Source organism: Protomyctophum bolini, assembly GCF_963924005.1.
Source record: "Protomyctophum bolini genome assembly, chromosome: 18".
NCBI lineage: Eukaryota > Metazoa > Chordata > Actinopteri > Myctophiformes > Myctophidae > Protomyctophum > Protomyctophum bolini.
In genome coordinates, this window is record NC_137879.1 from 11,181,743 (window position 1) to 11,209,431 (window position 27,689).

A 27,689-nucleotide genomic window follows, 5' to 3' on the forward strand; every position below is an offset into this window, starting at 1 on the left:
GCCATAAACGTACTAATGTGCTGTTATCACCTTGGGGTTTTAAGCAAAGAAGAAGCATTGCAAGCACAGTGAAAGGCTAGAGCAGCTGTTCATAGTGCATCTCTCCCATTCCAGGCTTGTTAGCAAGGACATTTATTATGTCCAAGGTGTCTTTCACAATACACACAAAGTACACCTTATTTGCACTGGCAATGTTTTCTCTGTCTCTGTCTCTCTCTCTCTCTCTCTCTCTCTCTCTCTCTCTGGTTCAGTCTCTTTGCTGAGCAGAGAATGCTCAGGAGGAAAGGGGGTGATGGTGTTAGTGTGGTTAATATTTGTGTGGTTGAGTTGAGTCTTGGACAAGACAACATATCTGTCTTTGTAATCTGGAAAAAGATTGACTGAATGTCATACACTATAACTTGACAGAACACCACTGTTTGTGAATTAGTATCTTTTCTATTATGTTGCATTCATCCACTTCATTAAACCCCTATAGTACTTTGTAAACATGACCTGTCTGCTCTATTGTCCCTCTCTACACCAAACCTCTCCACCAAAAACAGCTGATCTACATGCCCACAACGGGTCTCAGCGTGGCATGTTGTCGACTTGTAGATCTGCGATTTCTGGCTAATATTCCGTCCAGAATAGGGATGCTAGGGTTCAAGTGGTTAATGTAAAAAAGTTTCCTATCGCACAAAGACTTGGCGAACCTCCCCCCTATAGCAACTCTGAGGACTACGAAGGGTCTCTGGTCCCCTTGTTGAAATCCCAGGCCATCCCAGGCCATGCCATGGACCCAAATGGAAGCCGCACAAAGTAGACAAGCTTTCCTAAGCAACGTTTGACTGAGCTCAGCTGAGCCCACACAAATCTCTGGCCTTCCGCCGAAGGGAGCGTTGATCCCAGGCTGCTCGCCCCACGGGTGCTGAAGGTGTGACGGAACAAACCAAGCCCCCAGGAGGCTGTTTACGCAGCACATGGTTTAGAATAGATACTGTAGTTTGGACATTCTTGTACAGTATACGACACTAAATAACAACATGCCACCATATGTGTGATGCATCGGGGAAACTTTGGTTCTGAGTGAAGGTGCTAAGTGTTTTTGTCACTGCAGGGTTGGCGTTATAAGTCTGACTGAGCCACTGGCCAGGCGGTCAGACACGGGTCAGACACCCTTCCTGCTGCTGCTTTTGATAACCTCCATGTGGGGATCTGTTTTATTCCTGCTTAATTCTGCTCAGACTATACTAACCCATTAATGGTGGGGAACGGCGGGGAATCATTTTATTGCCGGACCACAGCGTAGCAGAGCGTTATAGGCTACCTAGCGACAGGGACGCTGCTACAGTAGGTGGTGGATATGACCATTCTGAATCAATAAAAACCTAAAAACACGTGAAACACGTCAACGGCATGCAGCGAGGGCCATTGGGGGGGAAAAGTGTGTGTCCCTTTACATACTGTACATCTGTCAGCAAAATATACATACATTACTAAAGCTTAATAGATTTGTAGTGCCACTTTGTGTTTCATTTGTTGTCATCATCCTGTTTGCCACTCACTGCGGCTGTCGCTTTGCTGTTCCATAACCGCAAGCCAGTCGGAGAGATTTACCGGCTTTCAAGTTTCAAAGAGGAAGGCCACATACAAAATGCATGGAGGTGTTTTCCCATCATGGCGCTATCAATAGCGGCCGGGTGACAATTACATTTCACATCATGGAAATGAGTTGTGCTCATCTCATTCATTATGGATACCTTTTGCCTGCTTGTTATGGATGGCCATTGTGTCCTTAGCTGGCACTAAATGCCAGCTAAGGTCACAAGGAACCAGGTTGTGCATCGTGTTAAATGTGTGATGCTCTCTCTCTCTCTCTCTCTCTCTCTCTCTCTCTCTCTCTCTCTCTCTCTCTTAACTTTTCTCACCCAATGTAGGCTGGTCATTATCCAAATTCTAAATTCTCCACACACTAGGGCCCTTCAGTCTTGAGTGGAAGTGGCTTATAAAGCCCTCAAGGGCGAGTCTATGCCGATCTAAACTCGATTGCCTTGCTGTGCAGCCCTGCTCTGTGTCCGCATGGAAACCGCGACCTACAAATAAATGATACTTAAACTGCTCCTAAACAATCTTCATCTGATGCAGAATAGACAACGCTCCAATTGTTCACAAGGGCTCTTTATTTACCCCACCGTGAAAAACTATAAATGAAACCACACAAACAAAACACCTTTTAACACAATGATTTATAAACACCATGGATGTATATGAAATGTCCTTTTTGACAGTCACGCTGTAATTCCTTTTAAATGTCCATATTAATGAAATCCACATGTCACACAAACGCATACGATGCAATGCAATATAACTGTACAGGTTACACAATGGCATGACGGTAACCATGGCAACGAATGGTGTCCGTTTCCTGTTTCTGCTCAAGGACGGCGAGTGCTTTTCCAAACTGTTTTTCATACCCAGCACCCTAATCAAGAGAACTTGATTCAGCTGGAGGGGCACTTCCTGAAGAAGGAACCTCCCGAGAGAATTTCAAGTCAAGGTTTAAAAAAGGGGGTAGCTGTGTAGGTTGTCTCTGCTAACCCCTGGCCTAGAGTCATATGGGTGAATGTAGACCACCAGCATGTGTCTTCATTTGATGTTTTTGGTCCAAATTGGCTGCTGAGCCAATGAAATTAAGCTATGAGAAACTGAACCGGAACAGGAAAGAGGTTGGTGAACCAATAGGAATTAGTGCTGCACAATTCATCGAAAAATGATGGAGATCTACACTGTAGATTCAGACACCTGCATATGCAATCTCATTTTGTGAAGAATCGTGCAGCACTAGTTGGCTGTCCAATTCATTGAGTTACTCATATGTTTTTTTTGGGGGGAAATTCTCATGGAAAATGTTTGAATCGTGTGAGAATCGTGATGTGTGATCTCAATTCTTGTGGAGGAAAATCAAGATCACATTTGAGCAAGAATCGTGCAGCACTAATAGGAAGTGCGCGTCGGTTTCCAGGGCTTGTTGGATCCGCCCCTCTATCCCCAGAAAAGCACAGGGCTGCTCTTTCAGGCTAGTGTGCCATGTGTGTGTAAAGATACAATAAAAAAGAGAAAACCCACTCACTGTAAGCACAAGAATTAATCGCCTTGACAACTCTCAGGAAGGGGGGTGTGCGTGCATGTCATGCGTGTGTGTGCGTACATGTGTGCGTGCGTGTGTGCATGATTGAGAGACGGGGACATGAGTCTACTCCACTCTAGGTGTTACCTGCCACCCCCCCCCCCCCCTCAATTCTCAATTGACACACAGTTGATCCCAGTTAACTTTGACACTTGCTGCTGTGCTGTACTTCCACAGTGATTGGGTTTCATCTGTCGGGGGGAGTTACCTGACCACTCCTGTTTGTTCGACATCGCTGGTGTTTGTTACCTTGCAGTCTCTTGCTGCGTTCACACCGGCAGATCACTGTACAAAGACACAGTCTACCCTTCTTTTTCAATGGAAGCCAGCCATGTGAAGCTACAAAGATGCATCCGACGTTTGTAGCTAGCTACTGCTAAATCTACAACAGAATCTACAAAGCTACACAACAGTTGAGCTGGTTTCAACTTCAGCTGCCAAGATACAAAGCTACAAATATGATGTGATGTGATGCTTTGTATCTGGACCTTTGAATCTGCCAGTGTGCCAAATATCACTCTCCCCACCCAGCTTCCCTTCCCTCGAACACGGACCAATTGTGTTCGCATATAGACGTTTGACAAAGCTGGATGCACCACAGTGGATTTGAACCCACAACATCTGTGGTGGTGGGTAGGCACTTTTACCACTGCGGCCACCTGAGTGACTGATCTACTAATTTGTGTGTGTGTGTGTGTGTACACATACCAAAAATCTCAATTGTTTCCAAAGATTTATTTTCTTCAAAAGGTTTCCAAAAATAATGTTCAAAATAATTTATCAGGAAAAATATTTATTTCACCAAAATAAAATATAACTTCCAAAAATTAAAATAACCAACTTACATTATATATATGCTTCAATTCAAGCACCCAGTCTGGACAATGCAAGTCCTAACACTGTCCATTCAAACCCAGGCCTCTGACTATAGTGGCCCAAACCATCTGTCTAGAGACAGGTTTCCCCAAAGTATTCACTTGTAAATATAGTGAACATGTAACACAGAAAACATTTCCCAACCTTTACAGTATCCTTGTCAATCCTAAAGTAATTAACAACCCAGGTTTTAAACAACCCGTCTCTTTGCAATCATACTAAATAGTATGCATTGTCAGACACATGCACCCCTGTAAAATGGTGCAACCCAATTTGAATCCTCCACCTATAAAAGGAGCAGTGGATTCAGTGGTGACTCTTTTGTGAAACTTTGACCAGGAAATGAGGATGGTGTGAGTAGTGTGTCAATATAGTAATGATAACTTAAAACGGTTTGACTTTGAAAGGAATAAAAGTATGTTTGACCAACCAATTGTCTCTGTCCCATTTATTAAATGAAATGAATGATATATGCATATCAAACTGTAGCACAAGTTAAGATCAACTGATTTCTAACTATGCCGGCTAAGTTAGCAAACAGTGTTTGATAATGACCATGGACTCTGACAGAAAATATGGAGAATAAAACGGGTTAAGGAGAATATATTATTGTAATACTGACATGTGGGAATGTTGAGTATGAAATTACGTTATGATAAACAGAAAATTAAATACTGTGTGCGTGTGCGTGTGTGACACACACCAGTTTATCTGTCAGATTGATCTCATGGGTATGATTGAGTTTGTCATGTCACATAGCCTAATTTCATATTTACTCTTGCACAGTTAAGTTGAAATTGTTACGCTTATGGCAAGCATACAAGGTAGAGAAGAGACATGTTTTCACATTTTCTTTTAAAGCCTTTCTTGAACCACTATAGGGATTAGCCAGGGATCCTTTGTGTGTGAGAGAGAGGGAGGGCCATTGTTGAGACTCACTCTTGTTAGTGCCTGTAGACTAGAGCTTTGAAATGTAATATCAAAACAACAGAGGTGTCACCAGAGTTGTGAAGTTGGCACTCTGTTGGTTTGATAACGTTATCTACTATTATAGGCCTATAACACCAAAATGGAAAGTAGGTTGTCTGTGAGTCTGTATTAAGCCAGATTTACATTTTACCGTATGACAGAGTTGTGCACAGAACATTATGGTTTAAAGGCTCAATCAATGATACAAACAAACATACTTTTTTATTTTTATTTTTAAAGCAGTACACTGAAGACTTTGATTCTAACAAATTAAATACTGTATAGATTGGTGTATTCAGGGAATGTACACTTAAGCTGCGTTCAGACCTGACTATATTTATTCACTCGGTTCACTCCGTTTGTGCTGCGCCAGGTCGCACAACTTCTCGTCTTTGCATTGACTAATGTAATCACGTCGCTCTAACCATCCAAGTCTGAACGCACCTTTAGGTTAGTTTGTATCTGTAATGTTTGCAAACGTATTTTCAATTATAATGTGGTAAGACATTTCCAAGGAGCATATTTTCCAACTATGAATCAAGCTCTTTAAGAATGTATACATACAAGAATACATGTTCAAATCAATTATTTAATGAGCATTTTGTGTTTGTTTGTTTTTGTTTGTTTCAGGTGGTGCTCGTATTTGCTCTCAGCATCGGCGCCCTTGTAATATACTTCATAGATTCCTCTGAGTAAGTATATTTCTATCGACCTTGCTATTATGCACTGACCATGTTAAAGCTTAGTTATCCAGCTGTGAGATCTCAGCTTCTTCTACCCTCTAGGTGTGTTTTTAGCCTCGGTACCTTTCCCTTAATTTCTGAAGTACCCTTTACCCGACTACAGCATTTTGCTTTGAAAACGGCAAGAGAAAAGCCATTGCTAGCATGAAGCTATGAATGATCGAATGACAACCCACCGTTTGAAAATGATAACATTAACAATAACAAATAAGAAATGGAGTGAAAGAGTTGCAATTAGTGCCTCCTGAGCAGTTTTATTTTGAACTGTGGCCATAACATTTCGGTAAGTCCAGTCTGATGTCGGTATATGTTCAAATAATGTGCAATTTTATTCTAGTCAAGTTTTTGGTTTACTAGAAACCTAGTATCGATACAGCCTGTATACAAGCTTGCAGATCGATCGACATTGACAGTGTTTGGAGACATTGCTCTAGGACAGGCTACTTATAACGTTGAATACCTTACTTATCTGTGTGGTGATGTTTCAACCGTTTCAATTGAAACGGCATCCACACCCTTGCACGGAGGCCCCCCCCCCCCTCTCTCTCTCTCTCTCTCTCTCTCTCTCTCTCTCTCTCTCTCTCTCTCTCTCTCTCTCTCTCTCTCTCTCTCTCTCTCTCTCTCTCTCTCCCTCCCTGTCTCTCTCGCTCACTCGCTGCCGTGCTCTCTCCTGTGCTGTTAAATTACAATTACACCTATTTCCTGTTAATAATAACCTGGGTAAAATGTGCGGAATTGGGAGGTAAAGGGTAGACACTTTATTGTGAAGGGACGGACGTCAGGATGAGGAGAGGTGTTGTTGCTGTGTAATTGTTGGGAGTGATATGGGGGCCTCGTATTTGGTATTCAAACTGGCCTCCAGGTCCCTAAGGCCACCGGATGGAGGGCAGAGTGGAGGCAGAGTTTTCTAAAAAACTATAATCAGTGGTGCTCAAACCTTTTCATTGACGACCAGTGCTTCTCAAAGAGTGGTACAGGGAACCTCAAGGTTCTATTTTATGACGTGTCACATGACGCGACATGATGTGAACTTGTAGATTTGCTATATGTTTGAACGTTTTAATTTGTTTTTGGAAGAGGTCAAAACCAGAATAGCGATCCAACACAGACGAGTAATCCAAATAAGGAGCAGGTAGCTTATCCAAAGTCCAAATAACAGGCACAGGTCAAACACAGGTTTCCGGAGACGATTCGGGTAACCAGAAACACAGAACATAATTACAGGGACTGAGAGAGAGCACTCGGATAACCTGAAACAGAGGCCATCTGGTGGATCATTGGGGAATAGGTGGGGAGTCAAATGAAATGTGGCTGGAAAACAAACACAAAGAAAAGAAAGAGAGAAAGAGAGAAAGAAAGAAACACAGTGGCCTAGAGTCAGACACATACAGACTGAAAATTCATCTCAAATTATGCAGGTTGAATCACATCTCTGTAAGTGATATATAAGTGATGTTACTAATTATGCCGTAAATGGTGCATTTATATAGCGCTTTTATCCAAAGCACTTTACGTGGATTGTGCATTCACCCATTCATACACCCATTCATACACACATTCATACACACATTCATACACTGATGGCGGAGGAAACCATGCAAGGCACCAACCTGCACATCAGGAGCAATTAGGGTTTCAGCATCTTGCTCAAAGACACTTCGACACCAACTCTGGGGTAGCCCGAGATAGAACTGGGAACCTCATCGTTCCCATCCGGCACTCTACCCCTGAGCCACTGCCGCTCCATGCCATAATTATTATATTAATAGGATGCTCCAATATCAGACAATTTCTGAAAACTAAATTAACTCCCAATTGGCAAAATACATGTACTTTTGACACTGTGGAATGAAATTCACATTGAACATTTCTTACCGGTTTTTCATTCGCGTTAGAGACAAGTATGCGTGCACATAAAGTGCTGTCCTGATAAACTTTGTCTCTGGGTTACGTGGGATTTTCATCTGATCTCCATTCAGGTAAAGTTCTACCCTGGGTTTACTAGGCGATTTCTGATGACAAGTGACTCGCTTTACAGATGAAAATGGCTTAATCTCGGTAAAGAAAGGATTGGACTCTCAAAGCGACAGGAAAGGCAAAGGTTCCGGTTCCAGAACAATCGTCCTCACTCATTAAGCTGGGGGAAGTGGAACACCCTTGTAGAAACGTAAGCTGCAGTATGCTGTTTTTTATCAAGCTCAAAACACTGCAAAGCGCCCAGGGACAAAGAGAGAGAGAGTGAGTTTCAAATTGATCTGTGTTCCGTTCCCAGAGCCCTGCAAAAGAACGCAAACTATAGATTCAGACACCTACAGTATGTGATCTCATTTCTAAATTTGAGCAGGAATCGAGCAGCACTAGTTGGCTGTCCACAGCTCATGATGACACCTCCATATATGGCCACGCCTCCATATATGGTCACGCCTCGTGACATCATGCCTCTATATATGGTCACGCCTCGTGACATCACGCCTTTTCATCGCGATCTCAATTCGTGTGGAGGAAAAATCGAGATCCACATTTGAGCAAGAATTGTGCAGCACTACCAGGCACTATGTTGTTCTTTCATAAGATGACATATAGAGTGTTTTATTGTTTGGCTTGTTGTGACATGTGGTCTCATTTCATTATGTCCCCATGGGTGGAGTCACCGTACAGGCTCTCTCTGTAGTGCCATCTGTACTCCGTGCTCCCATGCTGCTCGCAGTGTCGTCCAATACCTTTTCACCTGATGAAGGATGACCTTTGATCTCACTCTGGCCATTTCCCTTCTCCACGAGCACCAGCTTTGTTTGTTAAATACACACTGATGGCAGATGGAGAATGGAGACACAGCGGCACCTAATTAGCAGTGTTGGAAAGTAACTAATGCATTTACTTATGTACTGTACTTAGGCTAAGTGTAATTTTGAGGTATTTGTACTTTACTGGAGTATTTCCAATACTTTTACTTCTACTCCACTACATATACAATGTATACAATACAATTATTTGAAAACTTTACTTATAGTTACTAGCCCTATATGCATTCCGGCCTTTTGAAAGCAGATCTACAAGCTTGTAGATTGTCTATTTTCAAATGATTCTTTTAATACAGTACATTACTTGCATTTTGCATAATGAGTACTTTTACATTTGGTATGTTAAGTACATTTTGATACCAATAGGCCTACCTATGTACTTTCACGCAAGTAAACTTTTAATTCCGGACTTTTACTTGTAACTGAGTATTTCTACATTGCAGTATTGATACTTGCAGTTATTGATACTTATATGAGTACTTTTTACACCACTGCTAATTAGGGCTGTTTATTGTATTTCCTCCATTCTTCTTCTTTTTAATAATTATTGACAATGTACACATAATCATATCACTTTCTCAATCTCTTAAAAAAACAAAACAAAAAAATTAACAAAAAGAACAGGTCACACAAAAAGAAAACATGAAGAAAAAACCCTGTCACCCTGGAGGACCTTTGTCCTGTTTCTCGTCTTAATAGCAGACCTTTGCAGGTCCTTCTATTATTCAAGGAGTGTTTTTGCACTACCTGTTGTCCTCCAATGAGCCTGATCCGTGGTGGCAAAGAGAAACCAGTTAGTTGCTCTCTTGCGTGCCTCGTCGGTAACAATGGGCTTGTAACGGATAGAGCCCTTCCTGTAATTAGTCCTGACCTGTGTGAGGCCTGCATAACATGCCCGACCATCGTATTGTGATGGCGGTCAGCTCAATGCGAGATACCAGGAAGTCATATATCGGCCATTATTATTATGTTTAAAACTTTCAACCTGGAATCCATATTTTAGGCGTGTCAGATCCTGTGTCTAGGTGAGACATGACCTTTGATTTCATAAGTTATATTGTATTAACATACCCTACCATACAGATTGGACATAATTACATTTTATTAATATATATATTATATAATATGTATATAATATATACAGTTCCGCTTTAAATTGATTAAGGTGTATGCATTTATTTTTCATCTATAAAAAAGTTATTTGTGTTTATTATTTGATGCTATTATTATTATGCTTATAGGTGAAACGTCAAATGGAAACTTTAATCAAGTTTTTCAAATTAGATTAGAAAATCCTCATTATCATTATTTATTTTACAAAACACCACTCAAAACATCACTAATCGGAATTCTACGACTCCAAAATCAGGATCGGCAGCGGACCCAAAAATGTGCGGTCAGTCGGGCTCTACCAGGAAACTTGTGGGAACTGTCAACAACGTTAGAGAAGTGCGATAACGGGGTATTGCCCAGTCAAACTTAAACACTCAGCAGGATGTTTTCCTTGTCACTTGACCAAGAAAATGACTTTTCCCTCCGTAAAGCTGCAGTTACATCACGTCACACATGATGGCCTATGCACATGCATAAACGTTCCTTAACGATTATATCTGGTTTCAGTATTTATTCATGATGTATTTTCTCTATTATTAAGGTTATTGTATTTTGGGGTTCTAGCGAGACATGGTCAAAGCCAAAACGGTTGAGAACCTCTGTTGTAGCTTACACACGTTTCATGATAAATGCTTTTTATGTGATGTATTCCCATGCTTTTTTGTTCTTGCTTAATGTAAATCGCTCTGGATTAAGAGCGTCTGCTAAATGCCTAAATTGTAATTAATTGTAATTGTAATTAATTACTGCATTTAGCAATGCAGTAATTAATTTTAGTTAGATATAATTATACTAGTGTTAGTATAGTATAGTAAGTAGCAAGGAGCCCTGGAAAATGTATTGCTGACTGGAGCAACCATGCACACCTACAGTGTATGGTCAGCTCCCAGTACTTACATTACCTCCCATGGCCAAGCCCTGCGTGTTACTCTTATACACGGAGTGGCTTCCAGGATCAAAGCACTCTCCTTGAGATTCAAAGGCGAGTGCTGTACCAATTGAGCTAACTTGGCAAAAATAGAGTAGTGACTTCCCAAAGGGTGAATTGCCGTCCTACACCATAAAAGTGGAGGTGGGGTAAAGTGCAGGGGTAATGTTCCTGCCCTAGGGGTGTGGCTTGACCAGGTGCTCTGCTCCTCCAACAAAACAATTGGCCAGACAGGGAGGGAGATCTCTGTCGCTGTACTAGTGACTCCTACAGGTTGGTCAGGGCCTTAGAGTTATAATCTATCTAGAGGGCGGACAGCTCTACCTCCTGCAATTCATTCCAATGGAAGTTTCTCAATGGCGTTTGAAGCACCCGGTAGTCATGCCGGCAGTACCACTGTTGGCTATGGTTGGCTCCAGTGCTGGGTCTCAACTTTGAGGTCAACCTTTTTTGTCCAATATAATTTAGCACTGAAGGACAAAATCCCCAGGACCAAACCACACACATATATACAGCTAATATGTATGTGTGTTAGGCAGCCACAAAAAGCTACACACAGCTACTTAAGGAAGTGGTTGCACCACTTAAAAAATTTCAATACTTTCACTTCTCCACTACTTCTCAGAGGCAAATAATGTACTTTTACTCCACTATTATTTGAAAACTTTAGTTAGTAGTTACTTTTTAGATTTAGATTATTATTCCAAAACCACTTCAGCCCTATATACATTTCGGCCATTTGAAAATAGCCGATCTACAAGCTCACAATGTGTCGCGATGTGACACATTGTGAGCTTGTAGATCTGCTATTTTCTAAAGATTTGTATGCATTGCCATGCATTGCAAAAGTATGCATGCCAATACTTTTGCACTTTTACTCAAGTACATTTTGAATTCCGGTGTATTTCTATATTGCAGTATTGATACTTTTACTCAAGTAAAACAAAAGAGAAACTTTCTTTCCACCACTGATTACAGCCACGATGGATGGAGAGCGATATCGGGCGCATGGATTCTGCTGCCTGGGTCCCATAAGTAACAGGCTCAGTCCCTTCCTGTCCAGGCCCACTGGAACTCAATTATTTAGTGCTAGCGCAGGTCTGGCCGCTCGCGCTGCGGCGGCCATTACTCTGGCCCTGTCACCCACCCGGCTATGACTGCTGCGACTCGGTTGGCTGATGCTTCATTATTAGGGTGAATGAGGGCAGAACCATCCATTTGGACTATTCATAGAAAGAGGTGCCAGTTAGAACGGTGGTCATGCTCTATTGTACTGTACCGTTAAAAATATATATAATAATAAAATAAACAATGTCTGCGAATAATGGGCTGAGAGAGAGAGAAGAACATTACTACATTTAATTAAGTACTGTACTTAACCCATTTTGACCTGAGATCAAAATCTAGAAATGTCTTCTACATCCTGACAGTTTTCTGATGTAAAAAAAAAAAAGTATGTCAGTCGTTTTTTTCAAAAATAGCAGACCTACAAGCTCGTAGCGCGCCACTCGGTGGCGCGCTATGAGCTTGTAGATCTGCTATTTTTCAATAGCTAAAGCATAACATAATGCTAACACCAAAAGGGGTACAATTTTTAAGTATTATGTTACTTTACTTGGGTATTTCCAATTTCCAATTACTTCTACTCTTGGATCGAAATATTGTACTTTTACTTATTATTACAAAACATACATTAACCACACCAGCCCTACTGTATATAGATTACGCACGGCCACTTGGAAATAGCAGATCTACAAGCTCACAATGTGTCAACGATGCAACGCATTGTGAGCGTGTAGATCGGCTACTTTCAAAAGATCCTTAAATTGTCACATTACGGTCATCACCCCTGGGGAAAAAAATCTATCTATCAATCAATCAATCAATCAATCAAAAATAAATAAAAATCATGTACTGTAGCTCCAGTTTGAGTACCACTTACTAATGTGTGCTTGCCCCCAATCTGGGTAGCCATTGGCAAAACCGAGGAAAAACAGCACCCTTTTTTCCTTTGAATAACAAGTCTGCCTCGACCCCCTAACTAACACGATGCTGCAGAAATGTGTGATCCTTCTGCAAAGCAAAGGAATAACGATCTGCATGATTCACGAATAACCATGATGTGCCAAGCTCCATTCTAAACTCAATCTAACCCCGTCCGAAAGGATGCTGAATAATTAGTTAATCTTTAAAAAAAGGTAGATTATTTGTGTTATTTATATATTTCTGTCATTGACTTTATATATTTATTTTAAGTTATATTTAATGTCTATTACATTCAAGGCATTTTTTTACCAGATCATTTCCGTCTTTATCAGCAGTCATCAGCCACTGGAGTAGTGTGGTGGTTTGTGGTGTGTTTACCTGCCGTGCACTGTCCCCTTCCCCTCGCTATATTTTAATTTGGTGTTGTCACTGTTTGTTTTTGACGGGTAGCAAAAATGTCCCCGTTTATCTACCAAAACACCGGTGACAACACAAACGACAAACACTGGTGTTGTCACTATGTTGTTTCTGATGGATGATGAAAAAACAACTCCCTGTCTACCAAAACAAAAGGGGTGTTTGGTGTTTTCACTGTTTGTTTCTGATGGGGACCAAAAAAACATCCCCGTCTTCTGTACAAAAAACATAAAATGAGAAAATGAACATCAACAACATCAAGAAGGCAGTGTGTTTCTGCTAGGGGTGTGCCAATACATTGATATCGAGATACATCGCGATGCTTCCTCCAGCAAAATATAATATATATATCTTGTATTGTCCTCCCAATACCGTGATATGGATTTCTTAGTACTACTAGTAGTAGGCTAACCATTGTTGTGGACAGACAATTTGGTGGACAATTTGCAAAGTTGCTGTCAGTGTTTTACTGTTTGGAGGAGGCAAGATTCATGTACTTATTGGCCAGTTTGTGACACAAAAAAATCTTGTAAGATTTTGGAATAAATACATAATTCCAGGTTTTTGCCTTTTGTTTTTTATTTTTGTATTCTTTTTTTTTTAATGTTTTTTTTGTGGCTTTCGCCTTTATTTAATATTTTTTATGGAGGAATAGACAGTAGGCTGACATGAAATGGGGAGAGAGATGGGGGGGTGACATGCAGTAAAGGCCGTCGGGATCGAGAGTCGAGCCCGCGGCCACACTGCCAGACTGGATTACTAGTGAAGGTGCCTGGACCGCTGAGCCACGGCCCAGGCCTCACAGACATATCGTGAGGTACCCATATCGTCCCACCCCTAGTTTCTGCACGGTAAACACCACCACACTAGTCCAGTGACTGCTGCTAGCTTCTGGCATAGAGCGAAATGATTGGTTAAAATTATATTTCTTTTTTTATTGTTCTGTTATTATGTAAACAAAGGGCAAAGTTACACATTATGCCTACTAACTGTTGTCTCTCTGAATGGTTATGGTAAGTTCAGGATGTACAGTAGGCTACATTAGCGACTTTAAGCAACGACGGCTACGGCAGTCGGCTCCGGCATCCGGAAATGGATCAGTGCTCGATACATAAACCTGCTCTCCGTCGCTGCCCTGCGGCAGAACCTACACAACGCCATGTCATAACCATGTGAAATTATAGCTGTCATACATTTACACCGATTGCTCCATCACCTGACACCTCTCTTATGCTGTGAAATGTGTTGGCATGCTCTAAATGAAGAAATAACACTAATACCATATGTCCTATATTAACCATGTTTATTAAAACTGTTTTAGAATAACACAGATTGCTGCAGCATCTTCCTCTTTCCACTGCTGTCTGCTGATCATGTCCAGCGCATGTAAGAATTAAGCAATATCGGCAAGTTAGCTGACGCGCAACGGGGTGTTTAAGAAAAAAAGGTTTGACACATGCTGCATAGACGCGTCACCATGGGAACCAATGTCTGTCCAAGGCTGTTTGCTTAACGATTTTGACAGCTACGCCGATTGCGTCACAGCTGCCGTACTTCCGCCTAGCGGAGCCGTCCTGAAAACAGTCGTTGCTTAAAGTCCCTATTATGTGTCCTAGTCCTAAGCCTATGATATTATCATATTACATTGAGGGTGTCTTGTTTAATTCCCAGGTTGTGCTTATTATTACTTATTCTTTTCTTTCTTTCTTTAAAAGATAGCCTCATTACGAAGTCCTTACATTTACTTATATTTCTCTTCATTTGAATTCTTAGTGCCAGATACAAGCTTTTTGAGGGTGAGACTTCACTACATTGCTAGTATTTGCTATGGCTGCTTGGCGTCAATGAAAGGAGACGTGACGCACCCTGCATGCGTTTAACCCTTAAACTACTGCTTATGGCTCTTGCATTATTTCCATCAGGCTCAACCCTGTGCTTATATACCTGAAATGCCTTCCTCGAGACAGGGGGAACGCAGTCCTGCAATATCGTATCGGCAACATGAAAATGATATTGCACGTACCCCAGGAAGCAGAAATAAGTTCTGCAAATTCAAATAAATATTTTTTCTTTGCAGTTATTTAAGGGTTAATCAGGCATAACAACATTATTGCTTGTGTGACAATGAATGCATGGTTTTTTTCTCAACAGAAAAAACTTTGGGGAAAAACAATAAATCACAATTTTGCACTGATTGTGAACACTTACTTTATACTCTCTTAAAAAAATGCATTTTCAGGAAAAGAAGAATGCATCTTTTTTATGTTCTCATGAAATCACATGTCATATTATTTTGATCAGTATTCTTTTCTCTTTGGATCACCGGTTGTTGCACATTGACGGGCCTCATGTCTCTTCTCCGTCCCACAGCGATATCGAGTCCTGTCAGAACTTCTACAAAGACTTCACGTTGCAGATCGACATGGCCTTCAACGTGTTCTTCCTGCTGTACTTCGGCCTTCGTGTGAGTAATAAGTATACTGCCACTGTTACAGTGAAATCTGATTTAGTTGCTGTAGGGAAGGAACCTTGTATGTCCAAAATCGTTTATTTTTTATTATTTGAAACCGCAGGTCGCATTTACTATGAAATTGTGCATTTCCCGTCAGTCAGTCAGTCAGTCACGCCCACGCATGGTCATGCCTCGTGACAACACGTGATGTCATCAATATTAAGCCCATATATGGAGATCCCTGATGTCATCAATATTGGCCAGCAAATCTACATCTGACCTCAAACCCTTAGATCTCCATATACGGAGCTGACCTGTTCTGACATTCCATAGGTTGATCCTTCCCCATCCATCCTTCCTCTTTGATGTCTCCCTTTTGACTGATACCTGTCCATTTAAACTCTAGACGGAAGTTATTAGTGCAGCCGCGCCCGACAGCCGGCGAAAACTAGAGTTCTCAACGGGCCCGAAAATTTACCTTCATCAAAACCTGTACACTCAAGACACTGCCCCCGCTCTATAGAGATCTATATACCATATAGATCTCCATATATGGAGCTGACCTGTTTAGACATTCCATATGTTGATCTGGCCCCCCATTCCAAGGCGCCAGCGCTCTTGCCCTCAGGTATATATTCCTTTATACTAGGTTTCCCACGGCCATGAAATTCCTGGAAATATTTTGAATTTAGAAAAAAAAATCGAGTCCTGGAAAAGGGTTCGAATTTATCAAGAGTCCTGGAAAAACATTACACAAAATATGTAACATACCGGTAAATAGTTTTTCGCCGAAGGGGCTAGCTGTGTGATTGCAGCCTAATGTGTACCGGACATGACATAAATAACAGATCTACAAGCTCACAACGTAGCATGATGCTATGCTATGCCCTAGGATAGGTGGTGTAGCAAAAACTTGCCATGAAATTTCGAATGGAATTTATAATTTATATTCTATATTCTATGCTTTATCTTTGCGGCATCCTATGTGACATTCGAGTGAGTAAGAAACTCATTATTGCGCTGAATGATTGTTATATAGGCCTGGAAATTGGGTTAAATATTCTGGAAAAGTTTCGGAAATTGATTGGTAAAAAATGTGCTCGGAAGATACTGTATCTTCCGGGAACGCTTACTGAGCACTTACTGGCAAAAAAACTTACTTTCTGGCCTTGACAGCCCATGCATCCAAACAGTAAAGTCCTATCTGATTGTAAACTACTCACCAACACAACATTGCAGCTGTAGGGAAAGCTCTATCTGCAAAGTTTTTGTTTCATTAAAATCCACAGAATCAGAATCTGAATAATCTTTGTCACATCACAGTTTTACAAGTAAAAGGGTGGGTGAAATTCCTTTGTGTCGTACAACAGTGTCACGTGGCGAAAGTATCACAAATAGCAGAGTTATAAACTCACAAAACGGCACGTGTTGTAGATCAGCTTTTGCTTTCACTAGTTTGAAAGAAATTTGAATGTGAAAGTGCTTAACATGTCTGTCTGGGTTCTCTAAACACGAGCTTGGCACGCGATACCAAGTCAGGGTTTGATTTCCCGCTCTTGATAATCCCCACCATATCATTAATGTTTATGGCCAGTGGGGATATGTTTTATTCCTGCATCTGGCCTTACTGAATTATTTCCTTTTGGGAAATGTCAAGGATCTGTTTCTTTTTATTTCTTTTTACAAATCAAACCCTGCCGGACATTGTCGTGATACCACACGAGTATGTTAAACTTTTTAAGAAATCATGTGCATGTAGGAGGAGCTCCGACGACTCTAGTGAAATACAGTATTTAGCTGCAATTACATGAAAAAATGGTGTTTAATTGAAAACAAACAAAAAAACAACATTGCAATAATTCCATTAAGGTGGGAGCCGGGAACCCATGGATGGAGGTACCGGTTCAACACTGACCCGGAGCAATCTGTTCTACTCAGTTTACTACTTTGGTGCTTTGTTTCTTCACTCTAACAGTTCATTGCTGCCAACGACAAGCTGTGGTTCTGGTTGGAGGTCAACTCGGTGGTGGACTTCTTCACAGTTCCTCCTGTGTTCGTGTCTGTGTATCTGAACAGGAGCTGGCTTGGTAAGCACCTGAAGGATTTATTTTATTTTATTCTGATTGTCTGTGGTGCCACCCAGTGGAAATTATGTGAGTAGCAGCTCAGTCCATATTTGCAGGGAATCAATCAGTTTAAAGACTGATCTAAATCAGTTCTCTGAGCCTCGTGCATCTGACAATTTCCACCTAAAAATGACACGTTTGTTGAATGGTAATGTCGTTCCCAGTAGTTTTGTCACGTGTAGGTTGGTTTCCAGGCATTGCTCAGGGTCATTGAAATGCCCTTCACCCTTTTCACCTTTCCAGCCCTACCTATAATAATACCACTCCGTTGAAATCAGTCTATGATTGAAAGTACACAAATGGATGAAAAGTGAATAGGCTTTGACGGTGGCTCTGGCATTCCAATCGAAATCAATCTGCAAAATGTGTGAATCTCATCACTAAAGCTGCGTTAGACCTGAATATATATATTCGCCTCGGTTCGTCCCGTTTCGTCCAGGTCGTGCTCCGCGCCCGTTCACGCAACTTCTCGTCTTTCCATTGACTTTGTATGTAATCACGCCGCTCTAACCATCCAAGTCTGAACGCACCATAAAGAGACTGCAGATTAAGTACTGTGGATTGCAGCTGTTTGATGCAGGATCTTGTGGTTGTCTTCTTGCTGTAGATATTAATTGTACGCACCTCAACCCCAGCTCCAGTCACCCTCCACCCTGCAGTTCCACCTTCACAAATTATTAATTCCTTTCAGTCCAATTCAATTTAGCCAAATGGCTTCACTGGCTTTTACTGGCATAGGGAACGTTTATAGTGACAAAACAAGTGTGGGAAATTTATAAGCTTCCACCTTCACAAATTATTAATTCTGTTCAATTCAATTTAGCCAAAAATAATGGCTTTACTGGCATATGAATCGTTTTCAGTGCCAAAACTGTGTCAAAGTGTCAAAAAATAAATAAATGTATACACGGCTACAGTATAATGTTTTCACTTTGCAGTCAAGTACAAAATTAAATAATAATAAAATTATTAATTCCATTCAGTGCAATTCAATTTAGTCAGGAATGGCTCAAAATAGCATAAAGGAAGACGTAATAAAAAGATGAGGATTTATTTCAGAAAAATGCACAGACTGAGAGAAACATAACAGATAGTCAGTCTCAAAAAACTCACAAGATGGCACACAAAGGATCAGTGTTCTAAATTATTAATTCCGTTCAGTGCAATTCAATTTAGTCAAATGGCTTTCCTGGCTTTACTGTCATAGGAAATGTTTACAGTGTCAAAACAAGTGTCAATACATGTATAAACGGGTTAAAACGGCTACACTCAGTATAACATGTCCACTTTACAGTTAAGTACAACATTAAAATAATGATGAATGAAGTAAAAATAATAATAATAACACCTTCACAAATGATTAATTCTGTTCAGTGCAATTCAATTTAGCGAAATGGCTTTACTGGCCATACTGGCATAGGAAACGTTTTCAGTGCCAAAACAAGTGTCAAAAATAAACAGTATAAACAGCTACAGTACATACAATTTGTTTTTCGATACAACAGCTCACACATCTTGCTGCCGTGTTTACACGTTGTTGTACTTCACCCAGCACATATGAAGTTTTGTTGTTATTTGTCGCTCTAGCTTGGGCGTTTGTAATCTGTAGCAAGTATTCGTCTCTGATATCTTGGTACAGTGTGCACAGTGCTTAGAAAGTGTAGCTCCGCTTTGTGTGGTGTGTGCACACACAGGCCCTTATTTATCAACGTGGTGTACACCCAAAATTTGTGGTTTTCCAGATAGTATGTGGACATATCTGTCAGTCCTTGTTCCAGGTTGACTCCACTTCTGGGAAGGTATGCGTAGATGAACCTGCTGCATCCTTCTGGTAGGGGCTAGTCGTTGGTGTAGACGTTGAAGAGGAGAGGTGCCAGGACGCTGCCCTGTATTGTTGAGTGTGACGTAGAACATCCGGTTGCCCTCCGCACCAATACAAATACAAACATCTGGTGGCCACTGTGGAGTGGATTAGTAGGCTGATATTATTTATTATTGGATGCAGCATGCAGAGCCTATGCTTGCTGGTGACGTGGTGCAGTTGATGCAACAATGCTAAGTTAGTAACACAGTGATATAAAAACATTAACAATCGGACAGATAGTCAGAGTAGTTTCCAGGCGCAAGCTGTGTTTCTCACCTATATTATAGTAAGAATGAAATGCGCTAATGAGCGGTGACGTCATTGTTTCTCAAAAGCTCCGTTTTGCATGACTACACTGATCCACTGATCCGGATATTTTGGAAAATCTTCATTTACTAAGTGAACTAAGTTTCCAAAACCTCCGTTTGAGTGGCCGAAAACGCCGTTTGCATGTGACTGAAAGGCCCAAACGCACAAAATAATTTGCTTTTGGAAAAGATCCATATACGTAGGTGTAGCCCAGGCCTAAACCCCACAGTGGTGGGCGGGCAGGTTACTTCCAGAGGAATAGAGTGATCATATTCATAATAAAGCTACAGACGTGTCTTATCCGTAATGGGCCTCTCTTTTAAATGTCATTTAACAGAAGCCGATGCAGTGCTGATGGCACTGTATGTGTGGGGAAAGGCCTGATGGAAAGTCACTCAGAATTATGATTCATACTGTATGTTGGCAAAGTTAGTATTGTGCAGTCGTTCATTTATGGAGCACTGTAGCCTTTGCTTCCATTATGTACTGTACATCATTTATTATTTTTGTATTGAAAATGTTCTGGCACATTTCTTTAAATGGTGACATTCACAATTCATAACATACTACCCTTCAACCCACCCACCCCACAAATTGTCCACAAACCACATACAGTACAGTCCAACATACATATGAATAAATCATATGCCATCATAATTACTTATTTTATTATTTTTGCCTGACGAAGGTCTCACGGCCCACATCCAGCCGTTGCATGAACTTGAACCTGATATTTCTTAAAAGTGCTTTAAAGGTCCTCACTCCAGCAGTGACAAACATGTGACTAGCACTGCCCTCTCTGGGTTGTTTAAAGAGTATTATCATCGCATCATTAGGGACTTTAAGGAACAACGGCTACGGCAGTCCGCTCCAGCAACCGGAAATGGATCAGTGCTCGATAGATAAACCTGCTTGCCGTCGCAGCCCTTCCTACTACGCCATGTCAATAACCATGTTTATTGAAATAATCTGTCATACATTTACACCGATTGCTCCATCACCTCTCTCTTCTGCTCTGTAATGTGTTGGCATGCTCTGAATGAAGAAATAACATAAGAAAATAACATAATTCCATATGTCATAATAACCATGTTTATTAAAACTTTTTTAGAATAACACAAATTGAATTGCTCCAGCACATTCCTCCAGCTGTGTTGCCAGCCAATACAGTTTGACAGAGACACACATACAGACTATTTTCCAAATAGTGCCATTGACATCGCATTACCCATAGCTCTTTGAGCTCGATATGTAAACATAAAAAGAGAAATTAGCATCAGAGATGAAACTTCTGTGAGAGGAACTGAATGCATTTGATTAGAAATTAGAAATTAATTTGATTCACATTCACATTTTTTTTAATGAAAGTTAACAAATCCTCAAATTCTCAACCTTTATTTATACTCGGAATACAGTTGAGGGCAAGCCCTCATTTTCAACGTAGCCGAGGTTACAATACATGAAATACAGTCACAAAACAATACATCAAACAACATTATAAATCAGGGTAAATTACAAAGGAACTTTATACAGAGCAACCATCAGTAAAATAAATCAATTGAAGCAGGAGCAATCACGGTGAAAAATATTCTGGAGCAATCCTTTGTACTGACCGTAGGATGGCAGGGAGCTCAGTTTTAAGAAGTTTTGGAGTTCATTCCATTCCATTGACAGAGACAGCTGTCTTGCCCATGTCAACATAATTTGCAGGCTGAGAGATTTCACTCAGTTGTTTGCTACGATGAGGAGACATTTACACACCATGCATTCAGCTTAAAGAGCAACGACAATCGCACTTGCATAAACTGTGATTAATTTAGGATTACCGATTATTCACTAAATCCAATAGAGCCAAAATACAAGGACTGACAAATCTTTTCATCTTTCTGCACGCGGCCAGCTTTGCCAGACAGTGACCGTGTGTGACTTTTCTCCCCGGTATGAATGTAAGACGACTTTGTGTTCTTATCTAATGATGTTTTCATTGTCGAGAGGATGCGATGAGGATGAGATGTGGGTTACGTTGCCAAGCCAGCTGAGCTGACGGACACACTCTCTGTCTGCCTGGCCTCTTCCTTCCGTGGATGAATGCTAAAGGAGCTTACCGCTGTAATATCCTGATGGGAAAAGAGTTTGCCTTAAGCTTGCTGTCCACGACTGATCGCAGTGAGGATGCCTGTGAGGGGCTGCGGCGAATCAGATCAGAACCACGTTCCTGTTGAATGAGCATCCTTCGATTCTTACACACCCCCACCCCACCCTGCTAGGTGCCAATATCACGAGACTACCCGAATGTTTTATTTAGGAGATTTCTTAATTTTTCTTTCCTCGTGCAGTATATTTAAGGTGCACACTGCTGAATGAGTGGATGTAAGGAAAAGGAACACTTCAAGCCGTTGAATCTTGGAACGCCTCAAACTCGCTGAAGTTTGGACGATTTCAGTCGGGGACGTGACTTGACCGACTTTTCTGGGGTGGCCTAAATTGTTTGCCAGCTATTCTAAAAATGTTACCCAACAAAATGTTAGTGTTCACGGGGCCCGACGGGGGCACGCACTCTGAGACGCTCCAAAACACGAGAAGGCGCAAGAAGTCAACCGGGGACCTATTCCAAAATGGGTACAGGGTCAGGATTGGCCATGGACACGGCACTGAGGGAGAAGAAGAGCCGGACAGCATGTGCCATAAATTTTGCTCATGCTTCCAGCTGATCTCCTACTGGGGTAAGACCAGGAGGCTGTGGGATGTCTTTCACTCCCCAAAGCCTGAGTTATATGTGGTGGCGTGCGGGTGTCGCGCACACAACAACGTACAGGTATAAAGCCGGCATATGGTAGCGTTGTCCACCTGGAGAAAATGCTACTATTTGCGTTGGTGTATTTCCTGTGATTTCCTCTGGATTTGATTTGACATGAATTCACATCTTGATAGCCAGACATTTCCGTGGCAATGTTTATGATACATGTATGTCAATTTTTATTTTATATGCTGGCTGAGTGTTTCCCATGGGATTAGGATTATCATATGGATGAGTTCTTTATTTTTATACTGAGTAGGATGTTTTGATCCTGTGGTCTTCACAGTTAGGTGGGGTGTCCTCTGTGTAGTAGTATAGGTAAACAATTGCTGATTATCAGGGTGTTTTGGACAGAGTAAAGACGTGGAATTTTGCATGCCAAGCTACAGAAGCTTAGTGATGTCAAAATGTATCTTTCGTCATCACTTCACCGATGAGAATGACATTTATCTTGCGTTTAACCACTTGAGCCCCAATCTGAGAATCCCATCGTCACATATTCGGGAAAACAGCGATCCTGTTCGTGAGTCAACGATCTGTCTTGAGAGACTACTTGAGCCCTAGCATCACCTGGGAGTGAACACTCAGCTAAAATAGCACATTATACAAACTCACTAATGTATTAATGCTTGTAGATCGGCTATTTTCAGAGAAGAGATTGTGTGGAAACAATAGAGCACAAAGTACGGTGTAGGCCAACGCCGGTCTACAAGTTTAGACTTGAACAAGTTTCTGGTATTGACTCTCAGAGGTTCAGTGGCCATGCTTGCTGTGTCCAGGACGCGGCCATAACATTTGAATACCACTTGTTTTGTTGTCTAAATACCCTCAAATTTTGAATTTGGTGTCATGTGTTTTTACTCATTCAACTGGGCATGTCTCCTCTCCCTCCACCTGACTCTCTAATCTAAAGCTTAATTTATACACTGTGGCACTACAGAGTTTAAATTGGGCCTAATCCAGGTTTTCATTGCTGTCATATGTCCTCTCCTTCAGTCCACAGTAATGAAAAAATGTATTGCAGGTAGATGATATAGATGTCAGTCTCCTGAGATTAAAGCATACAGTACGACTGTTCTGTTGAAGAATAGAAGTCAGGCAGAGCTCTCAGATACTAGTAGTTTTTTTGTTTTCTGTAACCGTTTTAACATTTTTTTGTCTTTGTTGATTTCAACAATTTATGCAAGGACGTGTTACTCTATTGTTAGATTTATTACAAAAAAGATACATATACATTATTTATATACAAATCCAGTGAAGATGATAAAGATGGATGAACATTACAACAAACAAGGTATTGTTTTGGGTGTGCAGACCAGAAGTGAATTAGTTTCGAAGATGTTTTGAATACTTGTTCACCTTGTTGGATAATAATTCTTCATGGTGTGTGGTTTTTTCTTCTTCTCACAGGCTTGAGGTTTTTAAGGGCATTACGGTTGATACAGTTCTCAGAAATTTTACAGTTTTTGAATATACTAAAAACAAGGTAAGTGTATTTTTTACTTCTTTTATTTTACAGTATCTGCCATGCTTTCACTTTTAACAGCCCATTTGGGGCTTTGTTCATTTCAGTAATGTCTATTGATATGTTTTACATTATACAGTGCTACACAGGCATACTGCTCGATTCAGTATTTAGATATTTGATGTTTAATTTATCAGACACACTATTTACTTCTATTAAAAACAGACATAATAATTATATCTGTCCTGCGTGTTCACAAAAGCCTGAGTAGACGATTAAAAAAAAAGTGAAACCCCCTTTTAAGTGCATTACTTGAGTAGAATGTACTTATCTTCCACCACCGGGTGTTGGTGAGAGACAGGGATCTACAGATCTATGCCTCTGCTGCTTGGGGCATATTTGTGTCCAGCTGTCCAGGAAAAGCTTATACTGTATAGATCAACAAAATAATGTTTTATAATAATCTCCTCGCTCATTCACTCAAAAGCATATAAATCATGAATGGAGCGAGGCCATGATGATGATGATGATGATGATAAACAGAATGAATATTCCTGTTTTATTATTTAATGGAACAGCAGGTGTAGCTTTATGAATAAAAAACTAAAGCAAATTTCATTTAAAAGCTTAGAGCTCGGCATACATCATTTCCACCCACACAACACATGCTAACTACTTAACCCCTATTTTAGAATATATTCTATTATTCTATTTTTATAATTATAATTTTTTATAATTATTTTTCACAATAGCCTAAAGCCCATGTGAAATATTTTGACAATGGTGACATGTTATACTCACTGTAGGCGGACTAGCATCTTTTAACTAAGCTTCCGGTTTGTTTGTTGTACGGATGGCACAAATCATGTCAATCTTTATCCTCTGTCTCTCTTTTCTGATAGCAACTCGATAAAACTGGTGAACTTATGTTCAATCTTCATAAGCACATGGCTTACAGCAGCTGGCTTCATCCATTTGGTAAGTCATTCACATTAAAACGGTAAATGGTGCATTTATATAAAAGCACTTTACATAGATTGTGCATTACATTCACCAATTCACAGTTTCACACACACATTTTCATACACCGATGGCATAGGAAACCATGCAAGGCACCAACCTGCACATCAGGAGCAATTAGGCCCGGGGTTCAGAGTCTTGCTCAAGGACACTCTGGGGGAGCCCGGGTTAGAACTGGGACCCCTCAGCCACTGCTGCCCCTCAGTGGGTGAGGTATAGCCGCTGTGAGCCTGGGAAATATGGACAAAAAAAAGACCACTTCGTGTCATAATCACAATATGGGCGGCGGTGGCTCAGAGGTAGAGTGGCTGGATGGTAACCGCAAGGCAGGGGCGTATGCACACCTGGTCCTCTACCTGGGCCTGGGCCTAGGTATTTCTGAACTCGGCCCAGGCGAAAAATAGTGGGTGCGTGTATTTGTACGCCTAGTTTGCATTGCACAGTGCGCTCAGTGTGCTATTTCCAAAAGCGCCCACAGTGCCAGGAGGCGTGTGTGTGCGTGCGTGTGTAGGGAATAGGATTGGCTCATTTGGCTGTCAATCAAACAGCCAGGCACGCTAGTTTAGTTAACGCCCACCGAAAGAAAACAACACGAGTTCACAACAAACACAACACAAGTTAGCGTTAGCGAAGTTAGCGAAAATTGTGGAGAAACATGGAGGAGAAACTAAGACCACGGCAAAGAAAAGGGAATGCAGTTACAACAACAAGGACTGGGAAAGTATTTATCTGTGAGTGAAGCCAGTGCAAGACTCAACAAACGACGTGCTGCTGCTCAAAAGGAGGCTGCCTTCACTGTGTGTTGTCCATCGTATGGAAGTTTGGAACCAAAACATGATTCCTACACAGATAAGGTAACACCGTAACAGGACTAAAGCAGCTTAAATAACTAGTGTTTATACCAGGGGTTCCCAAACTTTTTTGGACCAGGTACCCCTTTTGGGGTAGATATTTTTCCAGGTACCGGGGGTACCCCCTCATCCTCGCAACACGGATAACAAATAAATGTATACGTCTAAATGTAGACGTCTAAATGTAGACGCTAAAGGTGTACGTCTAAATGTAGACGTCTAAATGTAGACGTCTAAATGTGTACGTCTTCTCTTATGGGGGTCCCTGGCATATCTTTTCAAATGGGGGTCCACGGGCTAAGTAGTGTCAATTTGGGGGTCCTTGACATGAAAAAGTTTGGGAACCACTGCTTTAAACACTTTAGCACTTTATGAACATGAACAAAATAGATGGGTCCCCCCTGGAACTCCCTCAGGTACCCCTGGGGGTCCCCGGACCCCACTTTGGGAACCACTAGTTTATACCACACAGTGCAACACATTGGTTCCTTATTGGTTGTAATTAATTTCTTCACAATCAAATCAAAGCCTCTTGGTTGGTTGGTGTATTGTCCAGTAGTATGTATTCTTTGGTTGGTGTGTTGTCCAGTTGTAGGCCTATTGGTTGGTGTGTTGTGCAGTTGTATTGGTTGGTGTGTTGTCCAGTAAATAGTTCATTTAAATGCAGTTCTGACACCTGACATGTTTAGGAAATTGAAGGCAAAAATGAATATGCATTATTATGCATTATTATTATATGCATTAATATTGAATTAATAATTAATTATATAATTAAAAATTCCCAGGCAGATATTCCCAGGCCAAGGTAATAATTCATTCCTGCATACGCCACTGCCGCAAGGTTGCCTGTTTGAACCCTTTAAATATCGAAAATTGCAGATCTACACATTGAGAGCTTGTGGATCTGCTATTTTAACTTTTTTTTCGAATTTAGATGTTTTTGCCTAGTATATAATGACATTCCCAAAATAGGAATTGATTTGACTTTACCTCAACATATCAATTATCGATACTTTTTGCCAGCTGCTTGAGAAGCGGCTGGACAACATGTTGATCTACCTCTGCCTCTAGGCTGCCGCTAAACCAATGGGAGACTTACCCATAAACCCCATAGTCTGAACGGCATAAATCCCATACTTATATACGCCTCAACGTGAAGCCGTATTGGCTGCATACACTGAACGCCGCAACGTGAAGCCGTGTTGGCTACATACTCTGCACGCCGCAACGTCAAGCCGTGAGCTGAGGCAGAGGTTGCGGCACACAAACTGATTATAGAGGTTCATAAACAAGAGCTTACTGCAGCTGGCAATTATGAGTCATTCTTGTTTCTAATGGATTCAATGGATTACGGTAGTTTGTAGGGGTTGTGTCCATCCATGTGTGCCGTATCAATCTTGACCTCTTGTTCCAGGTGGAGAACTCAGGGGATCCATGGGAGAACTTCCAGAATTCCCAGTCTCTTTCCTACTGGGAATGTGTCTACTTACTCATGGTTACCATGTCCACCGTCGGCTACGGAGACGTCTATGCAAAAACCACCCTGGGACGTCTTTTCATGGTCTTCTTCATCCTCGGTGGATTGGTAAAATATAACAAACAAACAATTATTTTATTACTGCGTGAATGCTCACTCACATCAACCATATGTCAGAACACTACTAGCCTCCCTACTGCATAAAGTAAACGTTCTGTGAAAATGGCAGATCTACAAGCTCATAACGCATTAGGTGATGCATTATTGCATTGTGATGTTCGCGACTATAGGACTATTTCCTTTCGAATATGTTTGGTGTCGAGGAG

At 41.1% G+C, this 27,689-nt stretch overlaps 1 protein-coding gene across 6 annotated transcripts in view; it reads left to right on the top strand.

Moving 5' to 3' along the window:
- LOC308332614 (calcium-activated potassium channel subunit alpha-1a-like) overlaps positions 1–27,689 on the top strand; it is a 123,590-nt gene that overhangs the window by 43,845 nt on the left and 52,056 nt on the right. For all 6 annotated transcript variants that reach the window (XM_080788592.1, XM_080788593.1, XM_080788594.1 and 3 more), the window contains exons 3-8: positions 5,645–5,706; positions 15,373–15,466; positions 17,430–17,541; positions 23,961–24,036; positions 24,918–24,993; positions 27,301–27,471. In XM_080788592.1, coding sequence (XP_080644718.1) covers positions 5,645–5,706; positions 15,373–15,466; positions 17,430–17,541; positions 23,961–24,036; positions 24,918–24,993; positions 27,301–27,471 — 591 coding nt within the window. The remainder of the gene's footprint in view (positions 1–5,644; positions 5,707–15,372; positions 15,467–17,429; positions 17,542–23,960; positions 24,037–24,917; positions 24,994–27,300; positions 27,472–27,689) is intronic.